The sequence below is a fragment of the Tursiops truncatus genome, chromosome 1 (genome assembly GCF_011762595.2).
Source record: "Tursiops truncatus isolate mTurTru1 chromosome 1, mTurTru1.mat.Y, whole genome shotgun sequence".
NCBI lineage: Eukaryota > Metazoa > Chordata > Mammalia > Artiodactyla > Delphinidae > Tursiops > Tursiops truncatus.
Window position 1 is genome coordinate 145,936,435 of NC_047034.1, and position 26,518 is coordinate 145,962,952.

General features: G+C 40.4%; 1 protein-coding gene across 1 annotated transcript in view; it reads left to right on the plus strand.

Annotated features, from left to right (window-relative positions):
- Positions 1–4,027: 4,027 nt before the first annotated feature.
- PIK3R3 (phosphoinositide-3-kinase regulatory subunit 3) overlaps positions 4,028–26,518 on the plus strand; it is an 85,331-nt gene continuing 62,840 nt past the window's right edge. The window contains exon 1 of the mRNA XM_019937870.3: positions 4,028–4,834. Within this exon, the coding sequence (XP_019793429.1) occupies positions 4,729–4,834 (106 nt within the window). The 5' untranslated portion in view covers positions 4,028–4,728. The remainder of the gene's footprint in view (positions 4,835–26,518) is intronic.

Here is a 26,518-nt window from a genome sequence, read left to right on the forward strand (position 1 = left end):
CTGTCCTCGTGAAACAGTCTGGACTATTGCTCCTGTCATTTGGATCTCATTTGCTCTCTCTCTCTCCCGGTGAGAGCTGAGTTGAAAGCTGTTGCCTTGATGGAGGGGAAGTTTGCATAACATACCATCCAGGTGGCCCTTGTGTTGCTAAAAGGGCAGACACCAAAAAGAGGGGAACATGTTAGGCTAGAGAGAGAGAGACCTGCTTTTTTGGTCATCTCCAAAGCTGAAGGAGGACCCAAAGTGGGGAGAAGATCTATATCATGTGCTGAAGGGTCTGAGGAAGCCCTCAAACAGAGCCCTATAAGCCCAGGAATTTAGCAGCATCTGGAGAAATGCCACTCCTATGAAAACTGCTCATTCATCTCATGTCATAATTTCTCAGTGCCTTGGGCTGATAGGATTAACCCTACCATGGTTTTCCAAGTTTCAAGAAAGATATAGAGGAGAAATAAAAAAATTACAAATGCCAAATAAAAGGGGTATCATTCTGAAAAAATGGAAAACCAAGATGTTAGACACTGGTATCTCAAGAGATGACTATCCGTCCCCAGGGGAGATGTCTTTCTAGAAGATCTACTAGCATTGCTTTTTTTACATTGTAAAGGCAAACTTTTCCATAAAAACTTGATATACCTCCAATTTATAAGGCATGTGGCTGGGGAGGTCCTAAAATCTGCAACTGATAATTTGTAGAGTTTTCTTGGAATCCCATTTATTAAATGGGATTATTTATGATATAACTCATATTAAATGAGTTTATTTAGCTGCACGGACTTGGCCTTATCACAAGACAAGTGGCGAAGGGAAGATAATGAGAAAGGAAAAAAAGAGGGGGATTGAGTCCAGTGATCCTCCCCAAAGCCTAAAGCCAGTTCTGTGTTAAAGCCAGTGACCTTAAAAAAATAATAAAAGTATGTTTCCATTTTGCAAGGCTTTAAAAAAAATATCTTGTGCTCAGATGGCACCTTTAATCACGAAGAACTTTTGGCTGAGTTCCAGGCTGATTCTGCTGGCACAGAGAGGTCTGAGATCATACGCTATATTCAGTGCACAGAAGAAATACTTCACCCATCTCGGAAATAAAGAGGGGGAAACGGAGCATATTTGAACTGTTTCATTGCAAGACAAGAGCAGGGTGAAAAGTGAAGGACACTCTGTCTGTTTGGAGTTACAGAAAGGTACTATTAATTCTAAGTACTTAAGTGGCATTTTTTTTTCATTCTCAGAGCATTTCACAATAAACTAAGTAGCTTGCATAAATCTGAAGGTAATCTCCAATTTCACAGATATATAAATGAAGGCAGATATTGTGATTTACCTAAGACTACTTTAAATTTTAAAAAGGCAGGAGGCAAACGGGAAAAAACAACTCCCAAAGTAGCAGGTTGTGACCCAGGAGTTTGAGCCCTTACAGCTGAATTTACTCCACACCCAGGCCAAATATAATTCTCCAGGATGGAAATGATCCAGGGCACCAGAGCTAACATTGTCTACCTTTGCCAAAGAGACTGAGGCGGTTTGGTGACAAGTAGTCAGAACCTCACTTCTATTTCTCAACTGAAAGAAAGTAAAGCCAACATCATATGACAGGCACTTCCCACCATGGCAGGGCACTGGTTCAAGCCCATCTGAAGGAAGTGTGCTTCCCCTTGATTCATCGTTGCCTCTTGCATCACTGTTATTCTTTGGAGGCCTCCTTTATTTGTTGGACAGTTGGGTCATATGATTTTAGGTGGCAAGGTTGAATCACACAGCTTTACTCAATGTGTCAGTATTGAGCACACATTATATACTGTGCTGTTTCTTCACTACATTTCCCAAAGCCTTAGCTGTGGGGAAGGCCTGGGTGATTGCTCTGTGCATTGGAAATTGAATCCCCACCACTAAATCGTGAGAAGTGGTCCAGGCAAAAGCTGCTATGGAAATCTGAAAGCTATTATCTTTTCTACACTTCCTCTCTTCACCTTCATTTTGTTTGGGAATGCACAGGGACACCCGTGAACAAAAATAAACCAACTTGCCCTTGACTGATTGTTCTGCTTTTTGAGTTATCAAATGTGAGTACTTCTGGCTCCCAGATACAGTGAAGTAAAGAGCCTGCTGGGAAACCAGCCACAAATTAGGGTTGATCTTCCAGTATCTTCTACCTGGAGGAATGGTTCTGGACATTCAAATTAATGTGACCTGTCCCAGGTTGATTTGGCTCCAGAATCACATTTGGATTTCAGAAATGTAAGCAAGCAAGCATATAAGAATACTGGTATGTTTTCTCAGCTCAACCCTGTCCATTCATTCTTCCTGGCTCTTTTTAACCCATGAATTTATACCCAGTCCATACACATTTTGACTGCTCCCAGGAACTGCCTCAACTCAGAGCACCTTTAAGGAAGGCAGAACCACTTTAGGAGGTTGAGGATGAAACGTGGCAACTTTTCCACAGGCATGTCAATACAGCAGAGCCACTCATGGTAGGAGGTTTTGCTAGGGCTTTAATCAGGTTGTCAACCCAAACACAATGGGCTTCGTTACTCCTGTGTAAAGAGGAAAGAGAGCAGTTTTTGGCCTCCCCAGACTGTATTGCAGGGTATGCAGAATGGCAATTCCAGGCACAAGCTTCACGTGACACAAATCTGCTTTTGGCTATTCCGTGTCCCCCCAGCAAGTGAATTAGCAGTTTCTGAAATGCGTGGAAATATTCAGCATTTTAAGAATGGGTGTAGGGATTGGGTGTATGTGGAAAGGCATCTGTCGGGGACACAGAATAGAGCCCTTTTGGCGAGGTATTCCAACACCTGTGATTTATCTCAAAAATCACACACGCGCTGTAATTGCAAGGCATTTTTTTCCGGCTTGAGCACTAGAGCCGAGGGGCCTGCTGTGGCGCTCCACCATTTATTTCAGGTGTGGGCAGTTCCCTCTGGGTTCAAAAATCCTGGGGTGGAAAGCGCAGGGTAACCGCGAAATACCTGCTTAAGAAATGCCTCACTGCTCAAGGGGAGAAGTCGCGGCTGGGCTCAGGTAGCGGCCGCGGACGGCTGCACGGGGCCCATGGGAACATCCTCTCACTTAGCAGCACGGTCCTGCAAGTGGGTTTGTGGACCTTTGCTTTATTTGACAACTTATCATGAGGGGTGGGGCGGACTGTCTCAGCTCGGATAAGAGGTCCGTGGGGAGGGGCTCTAACCGGGGACCTCCTAAGGACCAGAAGAGCGCGCGTCCCGCCAAGTGACAGCACGCGCCCTCTCTGTCCGCTCCCCTCCCCCGCGGCCAGTCTCCGGGCAGAGGTGTCTCGCGCCAGCCCGTCCTCCCCCTCTCCTAACTCGTCCGGGCGGACCGAGCCTCAGCGGGAGCCCCGCCTGTCTCCGGGCAGCTTGAGCCCCAGAGCGCTCGCCGAGCCTGTCAGTAACCGCCGTTTGCGCTTTCTTTCTTTCTTCTTTTTTTTTTCCTCCTCTTTTCTTTCCCCCTTCTGCCTTTGTCCCGCTTAGTAACTGGGCTGCGACCAATCGCCGCCTCACCGGCCGGCGCCGGCTGGCTCCTGATTGGCTCGCTTGGGGCGCGCAGCCGTCTCCCGCTCCTCAGCTGGAGCAAGGCAGACAAAAGACGCAGGCTCCGGGCTCCGGCAACCAGGCTCAGCCAATCACCAGCCACTTCATCCTCTCATTTCCCCCCCCCCTCGCCTCTCCCTCCCCGCGCGGCTCGCGTGCTCCCGGCACTGACTCCTGGCGAGTGGCCAGCGCCCGGGCCCTACCATTCTGATTGAGGCTGGGGGGAGAAAGGTTGGAGGGTTAAGGAGCCGAGGCCTAGGGAGCGGTGGGGAGAGTTGATAGCCGAGGCGGAGGACAGCTTCTTAAACAGTCTTTCAGGCACCTGACAGAAACCCCAACATTCGAGGCGGAATAGAGTGGAAGGGGCAGTGGCGATGCTGGCCATCCCCCCTGCTCGGCGCGGTTAGGTGGCGCCTCAGCGGGAGAGCGTGGGGGCGGGGGAGGGTGTCCCCCCTCCGCGCCGTTAAAATGAAACTCTAGTGGCTTGAGTCAGGGCAGAGCGTGAGGGGAGCCGGCGCTGGCGAGCTTGCTTGCAGCCGGGCGGGAGCGCACGGCCAAGCAGAGATAACTGGACACTCGGACGGGCCCCCATCCCCAGGCTGCAGCAGCTTCGGTTCCTAGCCCGACCGGACCGGAGCCCGAGTCCTGGCCCCTGAGGGGATTTCTCCCCGCAGACCAGTGGGACCCCGAAACTTGAACGCAATACCCAACCTCCTTTTTATGCCTTCCTTTGTCACTTACCCACCTTTCTCCCAGCGCGTTCTTTTTCCCCCCCTCTCTGTTCTCCCTCTCTCGAAGGACACAAAAGTGGCTTCCGCGGAAAGATTTGAAGGCGGTGGGAGCTTTTCTCTTTGGAGAACGACTGTGTACGAGGGATTTTGGGGAAGCCGCTTTTTAACACTTCTGCCCTCCGCCCCCCAAGCCTTTCTGTACCCCTTCGAGGAGAAGAGCCCGTAGATTGAACGTTCGGGGGGCATTTTGCTGGCTGCCAAAGCAGGAGAGGGGAAAAGGACCCCGTCCTTGTCCTGGTACTTGGCTGGACTTGTACCGGCCGTTGGAAACCCCGAAGTACATTTCCGAGTGGGACTTTTACAGATATATATTTTTAGATTTTTAAATAGCAGATAAAAAAAATATATGCTTTCTATATATTTCCTGACGACCTGCCCCTGACAGCGCGATGTACAATACGGTGTGGAGTATGGACCGCGATGACGCAGACTGGAGGGAGGTGATGATGCCCTATTCGACAGAACTGATATTTTATATTGAAATGGATCCTCCAGGTACTTGGGAGAAAAAAAAGAGAATCTTGTGATGGGTCTGATTTGTGTTTAACAAAACCTTGGTGATGTTTTCAGGGCAGAAGTATTCTTGGGTGAACTAGGTTCGGGATGAGGGGCAGATTTGCAGTTAGAGCTGCAGTAAAACTGCTTCTGGTTTACACGTTTAAAGTTTTCAGTTAGGACCCCGATCCTATTGTCCTGTGAGAGTGGGGGTGGGGGCTGGGGTGGGGGATGGGAGGAGAGACCCGTTTCTTTTACTTCTTTGCCTTTGCTTGTCGTTCGGTTTTTTGTCGTACCCTTCACCACCGCCGCCCCCCCTTTTTTTTCTTTTTCAATTAAAGATTCTTCTACCTGCAAAGGATGCTTTATATCCCAGTCTTGAAGTCAGTCTTTCCCTTTGGGGAAATTCTTTAAAGCTTGTCATTTCGTACGTTTGTTTTCTTTGGTTCGCTGTGTTTTACGTTCGTTAACTTCTGAAACTGGGTTACCTATGTGATGATTCGTTTTAAGACCCCCTTTTTCTCTCACGGAAACCGAATGCCGGTTAGTGATTTTCAGGGATTGGGCGTTTTTATTCAGTCAAGGCCTTAGTCTCAGGTTTTTCTTTTCAGAATATAGTCACTCAGATCTACGTGCCCTATTTTATTACTCTTTAATTTATGGTGATTTAACTTCATTTATGGGATAGAATTTAACGTAACTTCAATTCTTAGCGTAAAAAAAGGAGAAACCTTTTTTGTGTGAATATATGTGATGTGTACATATGTGAGATAGGTTTGAGTATACATAATGTAAAGTACACATACACTGTATTTTTACTTTAGAGCTTTGTCTGAGATCCTTACAGACATTTTGTGTATCTGGTAGGAAAGGAAAAGGAAGGAAAAATGGAAAAGTTGGGTAATTTTTTTTCTTTAAAGTCTACCCCATTTTATGATTATTAGCTGTCAGATTTTCAAACCCTGTTTGCAGTTATAGACAGCGCTTTATGTAATGATTTTTGAATAAGTAGAGGGCCTTTGTGACTATTTTTGTTGAGGATGAATTCGTTATGTCTTTAAAAAATGTGTTATAGCTAAGCCTATAGAATAAATTGTGTGTCATTGGGGAATCTCAGTTATCATAAGACTATGTGTTTTTGGAAGCCTTTGAAAGGATTTGAGCCCATGAAAGTGTAATGAAGTATAACTGTCTTATAGGATGTATGTAGAAATTATTTCCTGTGTCCTTGTGAACAGTGAATTATCCTCTTTTTTTTTTGAGAGATAGAGTGTTAAATGATGTTACATTAAAAACTAGTACTAATATTGAATCAACCTTTTTCACTCTTAATGATCACTTAGAATTTTTTCTTTTCCCTTCATTTTGGAGCCTTCTTTATTTGCTTTTATAATTGTGACTGCAATCCAGATGCAGCTTTTTTTGTATTTTGCAAAGTTTGTGAGATTTGCCACCCATCTATTGTGTGTATTTCCCCCTTTGTTTCCCCCTAATGGTAAAGCATCATTTCTATTAGATGCATTTATCATTCACATAAATGGAAATTTAGTACATCATTGGTTCCTCTCCTGTAAAAAGTAAGGTTAATAATTCTAGATTTCTGTTACTGTAAGAATTATATATTCGAACTGCCTTAGAATCATACTGTATCACATAGTATCTTGCCTTGCAGACATACAAAGGGAATTTGTTGGGCGGAGAGGTGAGTGGGGAGGAGGGGAGAAAATGAAGAAGGCACTAATATTTGAAAAATATGGGCCTGGTAGAAGTGTAGACCGAGTTGAGTTGAGTTGTCCAGAAATGATTTTAAGAAAAGTGAACTATTATGTAGTAGTGTGGGTCTTAAAAGATTGTATAGAAAATTCTGATCCAAACTTTGTGTATTCCATGGAAATAAACTTTTGAGTTTAAAATGTTCATCGTTAAAAGAAATTTTGCATACTGTGATTCTAGTCAGAATATTGAAAGTATGGTTATGCTGCTCTTTATTACCCATTTTATAGTCTTAATGTAGAATACAGTTAGTTATTCCTTACAGCTTTTTAAAAAGGAAGCACACTTGAGTATGCTGAAGTATTGCCTATGAAGTGAAGTAAAAGTGTAATGTAAATAATGTGAACAACCTTGTTTTGTGTGGTAAATTAAGTTTCAAAACATTTAAAACTAAGTTAATTTTTAGTGAAGAGGTTGCAGCATGTCTTGTATCTGCCTTTTTCCTAGTTCCTGTCCCAGATCAAGCTCTTATTTCCTGCCTGGACTGGTGTGATAGTGCACTGACTGTTCTCCCCGTTTCTACTCTGTCCAATCCACAGTATTATTTAAATATCATCTGATGATTTACCTTCCAATGGTAAATCTTCCGATGACTTTAAAAACCGTCCAATGGCTTCCCTTTGCCTACTGGAAAAAAGCCCTTTCTTGCTTATCCTGTCATGTAAGTCCCTTTATTTTTGCTTCCAGCGTAATATTCCAGTCTTTTCTCCTCCTGGAGTCCATCACAAGTTCTGTGGAAGCTATTTTATACTTGCTGTTCCTTACTGTGTGTGTTTTCCTCTTCCTCGGATGCCTTTCACTTTGGGTTGGAATCTTATATATGTTAAGGGCCTGGTGAGATGCCTTCTATGCCAGAATGTATGTTCCATGATCCCTTCTGTTAGGAGACATCCTTCCCTCCCTCTTCTAGCACTTCTCAGATAGAACTTCTTCCATTCTGTCTAGAGTAGCTTCTGCATTTATTTATGTATACTTCCCCCTTTGGAATTATCTTCCCACCAGCTTATGAGCTTCTTAGTTTGCTCAAGGTCTTGCAAGTAGTAGACAATTTAATAAATATGTGAATTAATGAATACCTAAGGAGCATCATTTCTTTCTAGCCTTTAAGTGCTTTTCTACTTAAGGTCTTTGGTCACCTTATTTCTTGGCTATTGCAATAGCCTAGGGTTAAGTAACTTTCAAATTAAACAGTTGTTGACTTAGGTTCCTTAACTATAATATTAATATTACAGTTTTCAAAGTATGGCTTTCATTTTAATTTTAGACTGAAGCATAAATGTGAAGTTTTTATCTGTTATTGCTTCCAGCAGCCTCAAAAACTAGTATTGAAAGGTGTTTCCCTCCAGCCTGTATTTTCAAAAACTACCATTACCCTGCATCCTGAAGGTTTCTAATAACTGCATGGATTGCTACATCTATTACAATTTATTGACAACGTAAGGATTGGATCCAGATGGGACTTTGGTGTCTTAATGTTTATGTATTTCCCAGAAATACTGGGAAATACTGAACTGTTTAGATGAAACAAAACTTTTTATTTTGGAGATGTTAAGATTATGGTACAGAGAATTGCTTTTAAGCATCTCAGTTAGTCCTGTTGTGATTTGGGAATCAGGATTATTCCATAACAGAACAGTTGCCGGATAGGCCTCTCAGAGAGCCCTGTTTTTGGTATAGGGGCTATTGGAGGATTACCAGTACATAACTGATCATAAACTCATGCCCAGAGCTTATAGATAGTGGTCTATTAGCTTGCACTTTAGTTTTGACATTGTTATTGTATTTATTTTGAGGAGATGTAATAAATGATTTATTTTTTAAACTAATGGATACAATTCTTTTTAAGATTGTCTGTAGACTTTTTTTGTTCTTATTAAGACAAATTTCTGAAATAATCTGTACGGCAGCAACATCTCCTCAGTGGTCACTAGAAAATTAAAAATTTAATTGTTTGGCAAAACATAAATACAGGAAGGTCTAGAAAAGTGGTTCTCTTTTTTTTTTAATCTCAGTACCCTTTTTTTTTTTTTTTTTTTTTTTCCCGGTACGCGGACCTCTCACTGTTGTGGCCTCTCCCATTGCGGAGCACAGGCTCCGGACGCGCAGACTCAGCGGCCATGGCTCACGGGCCCAGCCGCTCCGCGGTATGTGGGATCTTCCCGGACCGGGGCACGAACCCGTGTCCCCTGCATTGGCAGGCGTACTCTCAACCACTGCGCCACCAGGGAAGCCCTCAGTACCCCATTTATACTCTTAAAAATTATTGAGGATCCCAAAGAGTTTCTGTTTAAGTGGGTTGTATCTATTGAAATTTATATTAGAATAAAACTGAGAAGTTAAAAATATTTAATTCATTTAGAAATAATAAAGCATTATATGTTAACATAACTTTAAAATGAGAAAATAGCTATATTTCCCAAAAAACAAACAAAAAAATGGGAAGAGTGGCATCATTTTATGTTTTTGCAAATAACTTTAATGTCTGGCTTTTTAATCTTTAATGTCTGGCTTAAATGGAAGACATGTAAATTCCTAAGTCTGTTCCTCTATTCAGTCTGTTGAGATACCACAGGTCATAGCCTCTGGAAAACTCCACTACACAGTTGTGAATGAATGAGAGTACAGAAGGCAAGTAATGTCTTAGTGACATTCTGAAAGTATTTTTGATCTGTTGGACCTTCTGAAAAGGTCTTGGGGACTCTCATTGGTCTCTGGACTACACTTTGAGAAGTACTGGTTTAGTAGTTACTTGACTACATAGTTTGATGGCCAACCCAGTAAAGTATCTTCTGACTTTTTTGAAGCCAAATGAAAAGGTTGTTTCAGGAAACTTTCTTGCTTTGGCATACTTGGTATTTTCATCCTGGTAAAATTTAGATTAAGTAACATTCTGGTGGAGAACTAGCATACTGGCCCTGTGGTTGAAGGAAATATCTGCTGAGAAGCAACACTGAAGAAATAGGTCACCTGCCACCATGTGGTCCTTACTATTAGCAGACTGAGCATTCTGCTTCTGTGTAATTTTTCTTTATAACTCTGAATATTTGATGGATTCATCTTATGTAAAATGCTTCTCCTATGTGTAGTAAGGTATTTCTTTTATGAGCTACGTGTCACTTTTTAATGATGCTGTAGTATGGGACAAATGTTAATATCATCAAATGATGTAAAAAGCCATGCCAACTTTTTCTGCATGTTCTTATTGAAAAAGGTTAGTCATTGCTTTCATTTAATATATTATAGTTTATAGTATATCCAACTATGTTTCATTAGAAATATGGTAAGTCTTCATTTTATAATGCTTTTAAAATTTATTCTCATTTTTTATATTTATCTTAGAATGTAGAAAAGATTGGACATGTTTATGGTCACCATATTTAACAAAGTAGATAGAAAAATAATTACAAATATGTCTGTGTGATATGATATAATTTTTATTGATATTAAAGGGGGATGCAGCCTGAATGTAGTAGGAAGAACACAGGCTTTGGAAACAGATGGTATGGGTCCCATACCTAGCTTTGCTTCTTACTCTGCCCAAGGTTACGTGCCTAGTGCTTAACCTCTGTGAGCATCCATTTTCTCTTTTGTAAAATTGAACTAATACGTACCTTTCACAGTTGTTCTGGGAATTAGAAGTACTATATCATAATCTAGCACAGTGTTTGGCACATGTTATATATTCAGTTCATTGTAGCTTATATTTTAAGGCATATTTTTGTTTAAAGATTTTTTTTTTTTGATGTGGACCACCTTCAAAGTCTGTATTGAATTTGTTACAATGTTTTTATGTTTTGGTTTTCTGGCTGCGGGGCATGAGGAATCCTAGCTCCCTCACCCCCTGCACCAGAAGGCGAAGTCTCAACCACTGGACCGCCAGGAAGGTCCCTCTTAAAGATATTGATAATATTTAATTATCTTAACTCTACTGCTTTGGACACTCTTGCAGTCAAAACCTCTTGAGCTATCTTGCTCCATTCTTGTCTCATCCTTGACATTTAAACTGGGGCCGTTTTGTTTTTGGAAGAATTCTCTAGGGTCTTTTCTAGTTATAACATCTCATGAGTCTATGGAAATATGACTCAAGTCATCCTTTCTTTTTAGTTTCTATTGCCCTTGTTCCTCATCACCTAGCATTTGAAATGGTTTGTAATACGGTAATTGTTGCCAACATTTGTTGAGTAGTTATTACAGAACAAGCGCTATGTTAAATGCTTTCATATGTAGTATTTCCTTTAGCCATACCACAACCTTATAAAATAAGCACTATTAGTATCCCACTTTACAGACAGGAAACTGAGGCATAAATGTGTTTAGTAAATTATTCAGTGCCTCACAGCCAGCAAGTAGCAGAGCAGGTCTGTCTGCCTGACTCTAATGCCTCCTAATCAGTGCCTCCTAAGTGATTGCTTTATTTCTAATTTTTTTCCCCTCCCCCATAAATTCATCCTGAATTCTTCAGCCAGGTTAATCCTACAGAAATGTTATTTTCATCGTCTTACTGCTCTATTTAGAAATAATTAGCAGCTCTCCATTTCCTTTAAGCAGAGGCTATATTCTTAAACTTGGCTTACATAGTCTTTAGTAATATGGTTCCAATTTACATTTCCAACTTAATTACTACTCCTCTATTCTCATTTCTCATCTTGCCCAATTCCTTGCTTATCCCCTCAATATACCTTGCTTATCCCCTCAATATACCTTGCTTATTTCCACCTCCAGCCTTTTGGTTATGCCGCTTCTTGTGTTAGATTATGCCCATCCCACCCCATCTTCAAATCAGGATCCTTTGCAAGTCCTTCTTCCTTTTTTTCTTCCTCTGAAAATTCTAGCACTGAACCCCTTAATTATCTAGGGCTAAGGTCTGTTATTTTGACACAAAATCATGTTATATTATGGCATTAATTATTTTGTGAATATAATTTATCTCCCCAACACGGTAAGCTGCTTGAGGTCAAGCTGTCATATTTCTTTTGTATCTATTTTTTTTCTCTAAATACCCAGTGTCCAAATATTTTGTTAAATCTTAGACCTGTGGACCCAACCAGCTTCATTTGTGACTTGTTTCAAAATATTGATATTATTTATTATCAACATGTGACCTTTAAACTTATAAAGGTAATTTATTCTAACAAAAGAAATAATGAAAAATTCCAATACTTAATGTTATCAGCAAAATTTTATGGTTTCATGTAAAAGTCACATTTGAAATTTGGAACAATTAAAGTGAGTAGTAAGTTTCTGAAAGTTTCTTAGGCTAGTTTTAACACAGTATTGGGTTAAATGTAGATTTAATTTACTTAATGTGTTACTATCCCAATTAAATTTAGATTGTGTAGGACCTGACTTGGGATAGCAAGGTAAAGTCAAGCATAGAGCCTTATAAATCAGTTTCCAAATTGTTTGCCCATATATGGTATATTCTTTGTTCCTTGTGTATTATTTGTAAGTTCATATAAAGTAAGAGGGTTATCTAATTTTTTTAATAAAAGAGTCAGTAGGCTAGGTCCAGCCTGCCAGATCATACCATTTTGCATGTCCCACGTTAATATAAAAACTGCCCTGTGCCCTGTGAATATGGGCCAACACAAAGCCAAAGTCAACACCATGATGTCATACCATCCGCCATTATCCAGCCTTGGATTTCCTGTCTGATGTTCTGTTTGTGGACCAGATTAGTTGTCTACCCGTGTGTTAGGGTATAGGGCAACAAATCCAGAGCATGTAGCTATGTAATCTTAAATACTTATTGTTATAGTTTCTTTTTTTTTTTTGGCTGTGCCACGTGGCTTGCAGGATTTTAGTTCCCCGACCAGGGATTGAACCCGGGCCATGGCAGTGAAAGTGCCGAGTACTAATCACTGGACCACCAGGGAATTCCCTAGTTTCTTTTTTTTTAAACTTAAGAAAAAATAAATTCAATCATGAGTCAAAATTTAAAATTTGTGTATAAATTGTTTTGGAGAAGGCCTTATTGAAATGATTGTGGTAGAAGAATACTGTTTTAGAGTTCGTTCTTTCACATGTATCCTTTTTAACTTTCTAACTCTACAGCTGAGTCACTCAGTATGGTATAATTCATGTTGAACTTCTAATATGCATTTGTAGAATTAGCTACAAACCTTTTTTTAAAGATAGTTTAAGATAAATTTTATTTTTCTTATTAAAAGCACTACAAAAATACTACATAGTCATTGTAGAAAAGATAAAAAATACAGATAAGTAAAAAGAAGAAAGTAAGAGCTCCCAATCCTACCACACAGAATAACCACTGTGATCACCTTTAAATATATTCTTTCACGTGTGTATTTCTCATTTCAAATTCAAATGAGACAGTACTGTAAATATCTGCTTTTTAAGGTATTTATACAAACTTTTACATTTGAGAATAGTTTTAGATTTACAGAAAAGTTGCAAAGTAGTACAGAGAATTCCCATATACCTTTCACCCAGTTAAATACCTGCTTTTTAAAAAAAGTTTATTTAATTTATTTTTATTTTTGACTGTATTGGGTCTTCATTGCTACGCATGGGCTTTCTCTAGTTGCGGTGAGCTGGGGCTTCTCTTCGTTGCGGTACAAGGGCTTCTCATTGTGGTGACCTCTCCTGTTGCAGAGCATGGGCCCTAGGCGCGTGGGCTTCAGTAGCTGTGGTGCATGGGCTCAGTGGTTGTGGCTCATGGACTCTAGAGCGCAGGCCAGTAGTGTGGCACATGGGCTTAGTTGCTCTGCGGCATGTGGGATCTTCCCGGACCAGGGATTGGACCTGTGTCCCCTGCATTGGTAGGTGGGTGCTTAACCACTGCACCACCAGGGAAGCCCAACACCTGCTTTTTTTTCATTTAATTTGTCATGAACACTTTCCCATGACAATAACTATTCATGTCAATATCATTTTAAATAATAGGATTGTATTCATTTGTAGGGATATAGCATATTTATTGAACTAATTCTATTTAACCACAAACTTTTTTTTCTGAGGTTAGTCCTGGGATATGTTTCATAAAAAAGTATGTAGTTAGTATGTTTTCAGCTGTAAGCAGCAGAACCTAATTCAACATGGCTTAAGAAATAAGAAATTTTATCTTCTCATATAATAGGCTTCAGCATTGGTTGATTACAGAAATTCAACAATGTCAGTAAAAACCCATATTCTTTCCATTGCTCAGTTCTGCTGCTCTCCATGGGATAGGCTTACAGGCATCACATCCATACACACAACTTCTAAAAGGAGGAAGATGTCTCTTCCTGTGCCTCTATTTACAGAGAGAGGAAACTTTCTCCAAAAGCCTCTAGCAGGCTTCTTTCAGACCTTTTTGGCCAGAATTGGGTAGTATGTCCATTCCTCAACCCATCAGGAATGGTTCAATAGTGATTACTATCAAACTAACTGAGTTTGTGCCTGAATCTGGAGTGGTGTTGACTTCCCCTGAGGCATTATACTGGGGAAGGATTCTATTAGGAAGGAAGAAGGAGGGGATGAATTCTAGGTAGGCAAACAACAGTGGCCAATCTGGAAAGTAATTTGGAGAACCATAGCTCTTTCAAAGTTCTCGTCTCTGTGTTTGGAAATGAAAAGAATTAGCGAGTTAATTTGTTTTTCTTTTTCAAAACTAAAATCTAATTAGTATAGTGATGTATTATGAAACCCATTTTCATTTTATAAATTGGAATTCACAGGGTCACATAGTACTGATAGTTAAATATAAGACAGGCCTTTTCCTATCTTACCAGTTGCTTTCTAGAAGATGAGGAAGCTAACTTCTCTGGTTGACGGTTTCCTTACTTGAGTCATGTAGGTGTTGGAATAGAGTATATTAGTATATCAAGTAAATGAGTGTGAAGAGAGAATTTTGTAAAACTGTAAACTCCAAATTTCAAAGTTTAGTAAATTAAGTAAGTTTGGTATATGAAGCCTTGGACTTGTAGAATGATTTATGATTTGAATGACTGACGTTAAAAGTTAGGACACTTAAAGTAACCCATAGATCAACCCATACATTTCAATTAAAATGTATTAACTAGTTAGAAATTTAGAGGCAATATAGTGGGGCTGTTAAGAGAGAGGGTTCTGGAATCAGATTGCCTGAGTTCAGATTGTGCCTCTGCCACTTCCTAGCATATGTCATTGAGCAATTTACTTATGTTTTCTGTGTTTTGGTTTCCTCACCTAAAAAATGGGGATGATGATGGTCCCTACTTCAGTAGGATTGTTGTGAGAATTAACAACTGTAAAGCAGCTAACGTGCCCAGACCATATTAAGCATCCAAAAATGTTTTTGTTCGTGTGTATTGATTAATTCATGTTTTTCAACAAATATTTGATTGCCAGATAGTGTTCTAGGTATAGCAGTGAACAGAACAGCAAAGCTCACTGTATTCATGGAGTATACATTTTTTTTTTTGGAGTATACGTTTTTAAGGGAGGGGAGAGAGCAAAGAATAAACAAATTCATAAGTGAAATACATAGTGATGGTAATAAATGATATGGAGAAAAAGCAGAGAACAAAAAGAGAGTGCTGGGTGGGGGACCTGCTATTTTAAATAATAGGACAGGGAGGGCCTGACCTAAAGGAAATGAGGGGGCTAGCCAGGTGGATATATGGGAGCTGAGAGGGCAGGGGAGTGTGCCTGGTAGAGGGGATACCATATGACTTACTCTGAGGCAGGAGCGTGTGTGTCATGTATTCAGGGATCGTCTACGAGGCTAGTGTGGTTGGAGTGGAATGAAGGGAAACTAGTAAGATTTCAAAACAAGTAATGGTGTGGATGGTGGGGAAGACCATGTAGGACATTGTAAGAACTTTGGCTTTTAAAACTTGACTGAGGAATATAGCCAATATTTTATAACTATAAATGGAATATAACCTTTAAAAATTGTGAATCACTATTCTGTACACCTGTAACTTGTACATCAACTTATACTTCAATTAAAAAAACCTTAACTGTGATGAGAAGCCATCCAAGGTATTGAACAGTGATGTATTATGATTCCTGGCTAAAAAGGATGATTCTGGCTGCTGGTGGAAGTGGAGAAACTGGTTAGGAAGCTACTGCAATAAACAAGCTGAGGGATGGTGGTGGCTTGGACAAGGGTGGACGCTGAGGAGGTGGTGAAAGTAGTTGGATTCTGAATATTATGACCAGTTATGTAGCTTGTCATTTCTAAACTGACTTAATTATTTTCTAATTTCTTAGCTTTAAGTATGCTTTAGTGATGAAAAGATTTAGCTTTTAAAATTATGTCAAAACTATATATTTTGGATGGATTTTTCTCTTTTTTGAAGTGTTATAATTTCTAATCTCTGCCATCTGAGTGCAAAGCAGCATAATATGTGGCCTTGGTTATTTGATGAAGGCTTACTCATAAGTTGCTTTGATAAACATTACTGTATAAATCTAGACTGTACTATAATTTAATTTCAAAAGTAACTTTGAAAAGAAAATTATCTTAAAGTTCTAAGTTTCTATGGTGGGCTTTGAAGGGGAGAAGAAATTAAAGAGAAGGAAGCCATGCCATATATGTGTCATTTTACTTTATGTGCTAAAGTTGTTAGTGTTTTAGAATAATTAAACTATATTTATGTGTTTTTGCTTATTAGTGGAATGCTTAAGTGCTTGAGTGTAGACATTGCTTTGAAATAGGGAAGTGTTGCTCAGTGTTTAGGAGCTCTGAACTCGGGCTGCTTGGATTTCCATTTCTAGCCCTGTCCACTTCTGGTTTGTGACCCTGGACGGTTTCCTAATCTGTATAGCAGGGAGAAGAATATTAACCCCATTGTAGGGTTGTTGTGAGAATTACATGAATCAGTACATGTTAGACACCTAGAGCAGGTATCTGTTGTTGTTATTATTTTTATTATTAAGCTGGGATGCTTTGTGACATATCGCCTCTGTTCCATTCAGATGAAGCACCAGCCTAACATTTAAATTGAATTGAAAAGTAATTTAAATCTTTATTCCAGCTTCTCAAAAATGCCAAAGGGGATTACATTCATACCATATTGCATTACTACTTAAAATCTGATTTCTCCATTTTTTTTAAGAGTATCTTTTTAAAAATAATTAATTAATTAATTTTGTCTGCACTGGGTCTTCATCGTGGCGCATGGGCTTCTCTAGTTGCGGCACATGGGCTTCTCTAGTTGTGGTGCGCGGTCTCTAGAGTGTGCTTCTAGAGCACGCGTGGGCTTCTCTAGTTGCAGCGCGCAGGCTTCTCTAGGTGTAATGCACGGGCTCTCTAGTTGCAGCATGTGGGCTTTGCTAGTTGCAGCATGTGGGTTCTAGAGTGCGTGGGCCCAGTAGTTGTGGCGTGCGGGCTCTCTAGTTGCAGTGCACGGGCTCAGTAGTTGTGGCACATGGGCTTAGTTGTGGTATGTGGGATCCTAGTTCCCCAACCAGGGATCGAACCCAGGCCCCCTGCATTGGGAGCTTGGAGTCGCAACCACTGGACCACCAGGGAAGTCCCTGATTTCTCCATTTTTGATCAGTATCTTTGCACAGTTAATCCCAAACTTCCTTCTCTCTTTTAAAACTTGCCAGACTCTATAGCAACTTGAACAGTCTCATTGTTTTTGTTTCTTTCCTCCCTTTCTCAAACTTATTAGTTTCTCTTCCAGGAGTACCTGTTTCCCTTTCAGCTCTCTCCTTTGCCTATTTCATTACTCTGATCTGTATAATAAGGGCCAGGAACCAAGGGAGTAAAGAAAAGAAGCTATGAATACTCATATAGCAACATATTTCATTTTGTCACACTTCTCTGCCATAGAGGGTATAACATGTTTGACTTTTAGAAAGAAGTTTCCTTAAGACAATCAGGTAGTTCAGACCTGTTGTAGGATGTTAGCTCAGGACTTGGGAGTTTAGTCTTTTTCCTAGTAGTCATGAACTATGTAAGAGAAGTTATCACTTCTGTCTGACTGAGATTGACGTGGGCCTCTCTTTTGATTCCTAGGGATCAACAATGGGCATTTAGAGTAGAGTTGCCAGATAAAATACATTCAGTATGTCCCATGCAATATTTGGGACATACTTATACTAGAAAGTTATTCATTGTTTATCTGGAATTCAAATTTAACTGGGTGTCTTGTGTTTTTATTTGCTAAGTTTGCCAAGCCTAATTTAGAGAGAGGCTGGACAGTTGAATAGACACTATTTCCTAGTACATTCTCCCCATGGAGATAGATGTGTAGGGATAGACATGTAACTTGTTGTAATGGATATCAGGATTTTTTAGTTTCAGTAGCAAAAAGCCCAACTCAAATTGGTGTAAGCAAAGAGAATTTATGGGTTTGTGTAGTTGAAAAGTTGAAAGGGGATGAGGGAATAAACAGGGTTGTACTGTATAGCACAGGGAACTATATCCAATCTCCTGGGATAAACCATAATGGAAAAGAATATAAAAAAAGAATGTATATATGTGTATAACTGAGTCACTTTGCTGTACAGCAGAAATTAGCACAACATTGTAAATCAACTATACTTCAGTTGAAAAAAAAAAGGGAATGGGGGTCCCTGGCTGGGTTTGATTAAGACTGTCAGGCTTTGGCCCTGTTTTTCTGCATTTCTCTTGGCTCTCCCCTATATCAGTTTTTTCCTCAGGCTGGCTTCCCTGGTAGTACAAGATGATTGCCTGTGGCTCCTGGGACTACATGTTTCCTCAATTCTGGGTGGGAAAAAAGGATGCTTCCCACAAATATAACACAGAAATCCTGAGTTTGTCACTACTTAGACTATTCCTGTGTCTCAAAGGATCACTGTCTTAAAATCTGGATTCCTTGAACTATTAATTGTAGCTTTCTCTGTCTGGTAAACTTGAGAGTGCATCAGAACCACCTGGAGGACTTGTAAAAACACAGATTGCTAGGCCTTACCCCCAGAGTTTCTGATTCAGTAGGTTTGGGTTCTAAAAATTTGTATTTGTAACAAGTTTCCAGATGTTACTGATTTGGCTGGTCTGCAGACCACACTTTGAGAACTACTGCTGTGTGTAATCAGGGCCTACTCCTGGAGCTGGGGAAGGGGTCAGTCCCACATAAACTCCTTACCAGTGTGGGGAAGGAACAAGACAGGTTTTGAGGAGATAATTACAATGTCCACTAAAGAGAGGACTGCTGGCTGTTTTTTGCCTGTCCAGCTTCCTTTCCCTCTTTTTTTTTTTCTTGTTTTTCCTTCCCTCTTATTTGGGTAACAGCTTCCTGATTTTTGTCTTGGAACCATTCCTCCCCTATTTGCAATCAGTGTGGCTTAGGTAGAATTGATCTAAGCCATTGGCTTTAAGGGTGGGCACGTGACCCAGGCCTGGCCAATAAGATCACTGCATTTGCCTGGCCAGGGGTATTAGCCTAGGAGTTAACAGGGCAGTGATCTTTGTAATATAGTCAATGCACATTACTGTATGTTACTATTTACTGTCCTGACTAGTGATATAAAGATGGCATAATCCTTGTCCTTAAGGAGCTCAGACTGTAATTAAGGAGTACCCACATGTAAACAAATGCATGTAGTACTTCTCTTTATAACTTCCTCCCTTTCTCATGTTTATCATCTAACATACATTTCCCTTGTATACTGTATTACCCACTTTATAATCCTTAACCACAGTTATAATTAGTTGTTTAGCATCTTTAGTCTTTATTAGATTATCAGTTCCATCAGGATAAGAGCTGAGTCCTTAATTAACTGCTGGGTTTCCAGTACCTAGCACTGTCTCTGGCACATAGAGATAGTAAATATTGATTGAATGAATGTTTTAAGTATAGTAATAGAAAAATGTATAAATAGAAGAGGGAATGATTGATTTACTGGTGGGGTAGTAGAGAGGTAGCAGCCTGAGTAAATGCACACAACTTGGTGTATTTGGGAACTGTAACTAATTCAGTTTTGTTGAAACAAGTGTGGGGTAGGAAGTGGTGGTAAATGAACCTGGAGAGATAGGTGAGGGCCAATTGATGAAAGGCCCTGAATGCTACACTTAGAGGCTGGATTTTTTCCTATGGGCAGTTGGGGAGCCACTGACTGATTGGTTTCAAGTAGGGAAAAGAATATATTGGCTGCAAAGTGAAAAACAGATTGGAGGAAAGCCAGATTGAAGAAAGTAAACTCTCTAGGAGGCTATTTCAGTACAGATGAAAGATGTTATGAAAGCCTAAGATAAGTGGAAAAAAAAAAAAAAAGAACAATATGGAGGTTGGGGGGAGACCCTGTGCATAAGAACTCATGTGGACTCATGGAGATTTTTACTATAATTTAATTTTGTTTTAGCAACAGAGACTGCCTTAGCCAATCTTAACTACTGACGCATAGTTCTACATACATACCCACTTTATATTTGTAACTAGAGATTATGTTTCTGTTTTATCTTCTAATCATTTAAAAAAAATAAGTGGAAATTACCTGCCCCCCACCCCCCCAAAAAAAACCCTCTAAAGTAAGGTAGTAGCAGAGAGAATGAATAGGAGAGTTATTTAAAAAGTAGAATTGATGGGACTTAGAGACTATTTTGAGAAAAATCAAAGACTCTAGAATGATTTTTAGTTTTCTGGCTTGGGAGATGGTGGTACCATAAACTAAGAGACACAATTTAAAGAGGAAGGGCAGCTTTGGATCATATGGAGAGAAGTGTAAATGTGTATTTTATTCTAGGTACTCTTCTAATGGCTGGGAATATAGCAATGAACAAAACAAAGTGCTTGTTTATGCAGGAGGAGATACGACAGTAAACAAATTAATTAAGAAGTAAATACATAGTTATGTTAGGTGAAGACAAAGGCTATAGAGGAAAAAAACTACTGGCTTAGGAATTCCCTGGTGGTCCAGTGGTTGTAACTACACACTGTCACTGTGGAGGGCTCGGGTTCAATCCCTGGTCGGGGAACTAAAATCCCACAAGCCATGTGACACATCCCCCCAAAAAAAAGGAAAAAACAAAACAAAAAAAAGCTACTGGCTCAGGGAGATGGAAGTCAGAGAAGGAATTACTGTTTTATTTTGGGTAATCAGAGAAGGCCTCACTGATATGGTGATTTAACCTTATTGTGACATAAAATACATATTAATAAGTATATAAAACATAACTGTACAGTTTACTGACTTCATATAAAGTGAACAACCTTGTAACCACCACTTAGATAAGGATGTTGAAGATAGCTTCCCGGAAGCCAAAAGCATGCCCCTTTCCAATGAATATCCCCCTTCTCTTCTTCCCACCAGAGGTAACCATTGACTTGACATTTTATGCAATTACTTCCTTGTTTTCTTTCTTTTCTTTTCTTTTCTTTTTTTTTTTTTGGTCTGCACTGTGCAGCTTGCGAGATTTTATTTCCCTGACCAGGGATCGAACCCAAGCCCCTGGCAGTGAGAGCACCGAGTCCTAACCACTGGACCTCCAGGAAATTCCCTGTTCTTAAGTGATAGATTTTAGTTTTGCCTTTCTTTTGAGTTTCAGATATGTGGAATTATACCATATGTATTCTCTTGTGGTTTTTATTCAGAATTGTCATCTATATTGTTTTGACCTAGCTGTAGTTTCTTCTTTTTTTATTATATGGTATTTCATTGTGTATCACAGTTTATTCCTACTGTTGATAGATATTTGGGCAGTTTCTATTTTGTCTGTTATGGACAGTGCTGCTATGAACATTTTTGCACACATGCCTTGTTTTACATCAATGCATTTTTGTAGGATATATCTAGGATTCAGAATTCTGGTTTATAGAATATGTGTATCTCAGCCCTTCTAGAGAATGCCAAACTATTTCCTTTTGTAACAGTGTATGTTACTCTAACCCTCGGTATTGTCAGACATTTACATTTTTGTAAATCTCATAAGTGTGTAGTGGTATCTCATTGTGGTTTAAATTCATTTGCATTTTCCTTATTCCTAATGAGGTTGATAATCTTTTCGTATGTAGGCCATTTGGTTATCTTCTTATAAAATGCCTTTTCATGTCTTTTGCCTGTTTTTCTGTTGGATTGTCTATTTTTAAAAATATTTACTTATTTATTTGGTTGCACTGGGTCTTAGTTGCAGCAGGTGGGCTCCTTAGTTGTGACTGTAGGGCTCCTTAGTTGTGGCATGCATGTGGGATCTAGTTCCCTGACCAGAGATTGAACCCGGGCCCCCTGCATCGGGAGCATGGGGTCTTATCCACTGCGTCACCAGGGAAGTCCCCTATTTTTTCTTTTTCTTAGATTTGTAGGAATTACAGATATAGGTGTCAGTCCTTGTTTATTATTGTACATGTATTGCAGATATTTTCTCTTAAGGTGACATTCTGAGCAGAGACCTAAAGGAAATGAATGAGTGAGCCATGGGGTTAGCTGAATGAAGAGTATTACAGGTAGAGTGAGCAACAATAACATACAAAGACCTTGAGGCAGGAGTATTTTTGAAATGTAGGAGCAGCAAAGGATGCTTACCTGAGGTTGGAAGACAGAGGGTTAGGAGGATCTCAGAAAAAAATGAAGCAAAATGAAAAGGAAAAAAGAATTCATGGGGCTTCCCTGGTGGCACAGTGGTTAAGAATCCACCTGCCAATGCAAGGGACACAGGTTCAAGCCCTGGCCCGGGAAGATCCCACATGCCGCGGAGCAACTAAGCCCGTGCACTACAACTACTGAGCCTGAGCTCTAGAGCCCGCGATCCACAACTACTGAGCCCACAAGCCACAACTACTGAATCCCATGTGTCTAGAGCCCGTGCTCCGCAACAAGAGAAGCCACTGCAGTGAGAAGCCTGTGCACCACAACGAAGAGTAGCCCCCGCTCGCCGCAGCTAGAGAAACCCCGTGCAGCAACAAAGACCCAACGCAGCCAAAATAAATAAATAAATTAATTAAAACAAAAAACCAAAAAAACCCCCCAAAACTCATGGATTGTTCCTAGTAAAAATGTAGACTATAAAATCCATTCCTTGCTATTACTACAAATATGTAAAAATGGAGTATGGTGAAGGAAGAGAACTAGAATACGATAGAATGAAAAGAATAATTTAATGATGGCATTGTGGATAATTTTTGTCCTAGATTTGTTGTTATATACCAAAAACAATGTTAAAAGTACATTTAAAAAGAGAAAAGATTTGCAAGTGGATACTACAGTTAAGTTAAAAAAATTAATCTTCAGAAAGATAATCTCCGAGCTGCCTCTTACTCTCAGGCATTAATACATAGAAACTCTGTATTAGTTTCCTGTTGCTACCATAACCAGTTACCATAAACTTAGTGGCTTAAAATATTATTATCTTGCAGTTCCGGAAATCAAAAGTTCTAAAATCAAGGTGTTGGCAGGCTGTATTCCTTTTGGAGGCACTAGAGAAGGATTCATTTTCTTGCTTTTTCCACCTTCTAGAAGCTGCCTGCATTCCTTGACTCCTGGCCCCTTACTCTATTTCAAAGCCAGTAGCATTGCATCTTCAAAACTCTCTCTCTTTCTGACCTCTGCTTCTGTTGTCATATCGCCTTCTCTGACTGTTCTTGCCTTCCTCTTATGAGGATGTTTGTGATTTCTTTAGCTCACTTGGATAATCCAAGATGATCTTCCCATCGCAATATTCTTAACAGAATCACATCTACAAAGTCCCTTTTGCCATGTAATGTAACATATTCATAGGTTCCAGGAACGTTCTAGGGATGTCTGCATCCTTGGAGGGCTGTTATTCTATCTACTGCAGACTCTAAATTTGAGAATAAAAATTTCACTTAATCCTGTTTCTTAGGGTTTGATGAATGAGGAATTAGAAGTTTAGATAAAAGAGAGAGGGCCCTCATTAGCAGAGAAGGAGCTTGGTGAATGTCTTATCTTAATTTTGAATATTCTACAACATCTGCCATAGAGGGATAGCTTAGAGTTAGCCTTACGCATGATGTGAGGAGTACCTGAAAGATTGCCAGGAACTTTTAAGTCACATTTCATGTAGTTGATGCCTTGAGAGAAAGAGGATTGTGCTTTGTTAGAAGACTGGTTTGAATTTGGTCTGCTTAACAACTGTGTGACATTGAACGGTCTTCATCTGTGAAATGAGAGTAGTCGTACTTAATTCACAAAGATTTTTATAAGAATTATAATATATATATACAAACATACACAAATATACATATACATATAATGAAATAATACTTAGCTTGGTATCTGGCATATAGCACGTACTCACTTTTCTTGAAGGTCAGTGCTTTTGTGATATACTGATAGGGAAATATTAGAGAGGTTAAGGTGAGGGGCTTGTGCTGGAAGCTTTGCTACAGGCAGCTGCACATCTCAGTTGCTAGAAGCTGCCTGACTCTAGCGTGTGCTTGGCTCTAAGGTCAGGATGGGTAAACTTTTGGGACAAGAGAAACAGTGGGTTAATATTTGTAGCAAGTGTCACTGATCATGATTCTTTTTTTATGGCTCATTTTACCTTTTTCTTTTTTTCATTTTACCTTTTTCTATGGGAAATTTCAAAAATGTTTTTCTGTCTTCAGGCTGACGTTTTTTTCTTTTTCTGCCTTCAATAAAAGTCTATTGCTGTTTTTTCAGCATAATTATTCTTGGATCTTCTCTTTTTCTCTATGGTAAGCCTAAATGCTGATCATCTCATACATTAATTCAACAAATATTTAACAAGTGCCTTCTATCAGTGAGGCACTCAGCACTGGAGACACGAAGATAAATAAGAAAAGGTGTGTCCTGAAGGAGCTCCAGTTTCAGTACAAAGACAGGTAAATAGCTATACTATAATGGATAAGCTTTATATTAGAATGTTAGCAAAGCTCTATGGAATCAAAGAGGAGATAGTGCTTACCTAGGCCTAAAAATGTGAGGGAAGGTTTCATGGATAAAACTATGTATGACCTGAGTTTTAAAAAAGTAAGTGGAGGGCCTCCCTGGTGGCGCAGTGGTTGAGGGTCCGCCTGCCGATACAGGGGGCGCGGGTTCGTGCCCCGGTCTGGGAGGATCCCGCATGCTGCGGAGCGGCTGGGCCCGTGAGCCATGGCCGCTGGGCCTGCGTGTCCGGAGCCTGTGCTCCGCAACGGGAGAGGCCGCAGCGGTGAGAGGCCTGTGTACCTCAAAAATAAATAAATAAAAATAAATAAAAAAGTAAGTGGAAGGAGAGTGTGGTGAAAGAGAGAGAAGGAGAGAGAAAGGAAGAGGGAGAGAGAAGAAGGAGAAGGAGAAGAAGACGGGGGAGGAGGAGAGAGAGAGGGAGAAAGAAAAAGAGAGGAATGGGCATTCTTTGCGGTACAGGGAACCATATGTACAAAAGCATGAGAGGGTGTTGTGTGTTTGGATGAGCTGTGGGTGTTTGGGTGTGGCTAGGGTGAAAGGTGCCTGTGGGAAAGTAATAAGAAAATGAGCTTAGAAAAGTAAGCAGGGGGCTTCCCTGGTGGCGCAGTGGTTGAGAGTACGCCTGCTGATGCGGGGGACGTGGGTTCGTGCCCCGGTCCGGGAGGATCCCCACGTGCCACGGAGCGGCTGGGCCCGTGAGCCATGGCCGCTGAGCCTGCGTGTCCGGAGCCTGTGCTCCGCAGCGGGAGAGGCCGCAGCAGTGAGAGGCCCGTGTACCGCAAAAAAAAAAAAAAAAAAAAGGAAAGTAAGCAGGGCCAGGCCCTCAAGGGCCTTATATTCCACACTGAAGAATTTGGACTTTATCTTACAGGTAGTACAGAACTCCTGAAGCATAGTATGCTAAAGCAATATGATTAGATTCAAGACTCAAAAGTAGCAGGGCAGGTAGGAAGAGAAGATTGGTCTCTGGGAAGCTCAGGGGCAGATTTTCAAGAAGGACAAAATGGCTTACAGGGACTTCCCTGGTGGCGCAGTGGTTGAGAATCCGCCTGCCAGTGCAGGGGATACGGGTTCAAGTCCTGCTCCGGGAAGATCCCACATGCTGCGGAGCAACTAAGCCCCTGCGCCACAACTACTAAGCCTGTGCTCTGCAACAAGAGAAGCCACCGCAATGAGAAGCCCGCTCACCGCTACGAGGAGTAGCCCCCACTCGCCGCAACTAGAGAAAGCCCGCGCACAGCAATGAAGACCCAGTGCAGCCAAAAATAAATAAAATTTAGAAATGGCTTACATTGTAAAACCTGAAGTGATTTTGTGAAATAAAGATAGAAAAGTTTCTGCTGGACCTTGTTATTGAGAAGAAATCAAATTACAGTAAGTTGAAGAGTGGATGAGAGGTGAGAGTATAGACTATAAATATATAGACCACTCTTAGAAAACTTGCTGTGAAGGAAAAGTGAGAGGTAGCAAAAGAGAGACATAGACCTGAGAAACAGAATTTTTTTTTTTTAAAGACAGAAAAATTGAACAACTTATATTTTGGTGGAGATACTAAAGCAGAGATAAGGTTGAATATATGGGTGGGGGGTGTGATTTGATGGAACAGGAAAGTGATGTGTTTGGAGGTGAGAGGAGTTATTATCCCAGGGGAGGAGGAAAGATACCTTTGTCTAACACTTAGAAGGGAGGAGATGGATTTGAAGAACAATGTAGGTTGGAAAATTGGGCGAGGTCAGACTTCTTTTTTCTGGTAGAGGGCAATTGTGAAAGAAGAGGTGTGTAGAGTGATTGCTGTGTGGGATGGAAAGGGCCACTGATATATAAATGAATTACTAATAAGATAGTTAATGTCAGTGAAGATTAGAGACTTGCAAATTTGCAGTGGCACAAATTCCATGCTCATTGTGCTTTTCTTCAGCAGCACTCAGCACTTGTGGTATGGAAACAGGAAGCAGGTGGTTGGATAATTCCCCATGATTGAGAGATGTACTGGGCTGGTGTGGCAAAAGAACAACAAGGAGCTGGGTAGATATATCAATAAGAGAGTGGTTGATGCTCAACACTGAGGGCATAGTTAAGTGAATTATGACACATTCATATAAAAAACTCTTTTGCAGCTATTAAAATTTATGTTTATAAAATGCT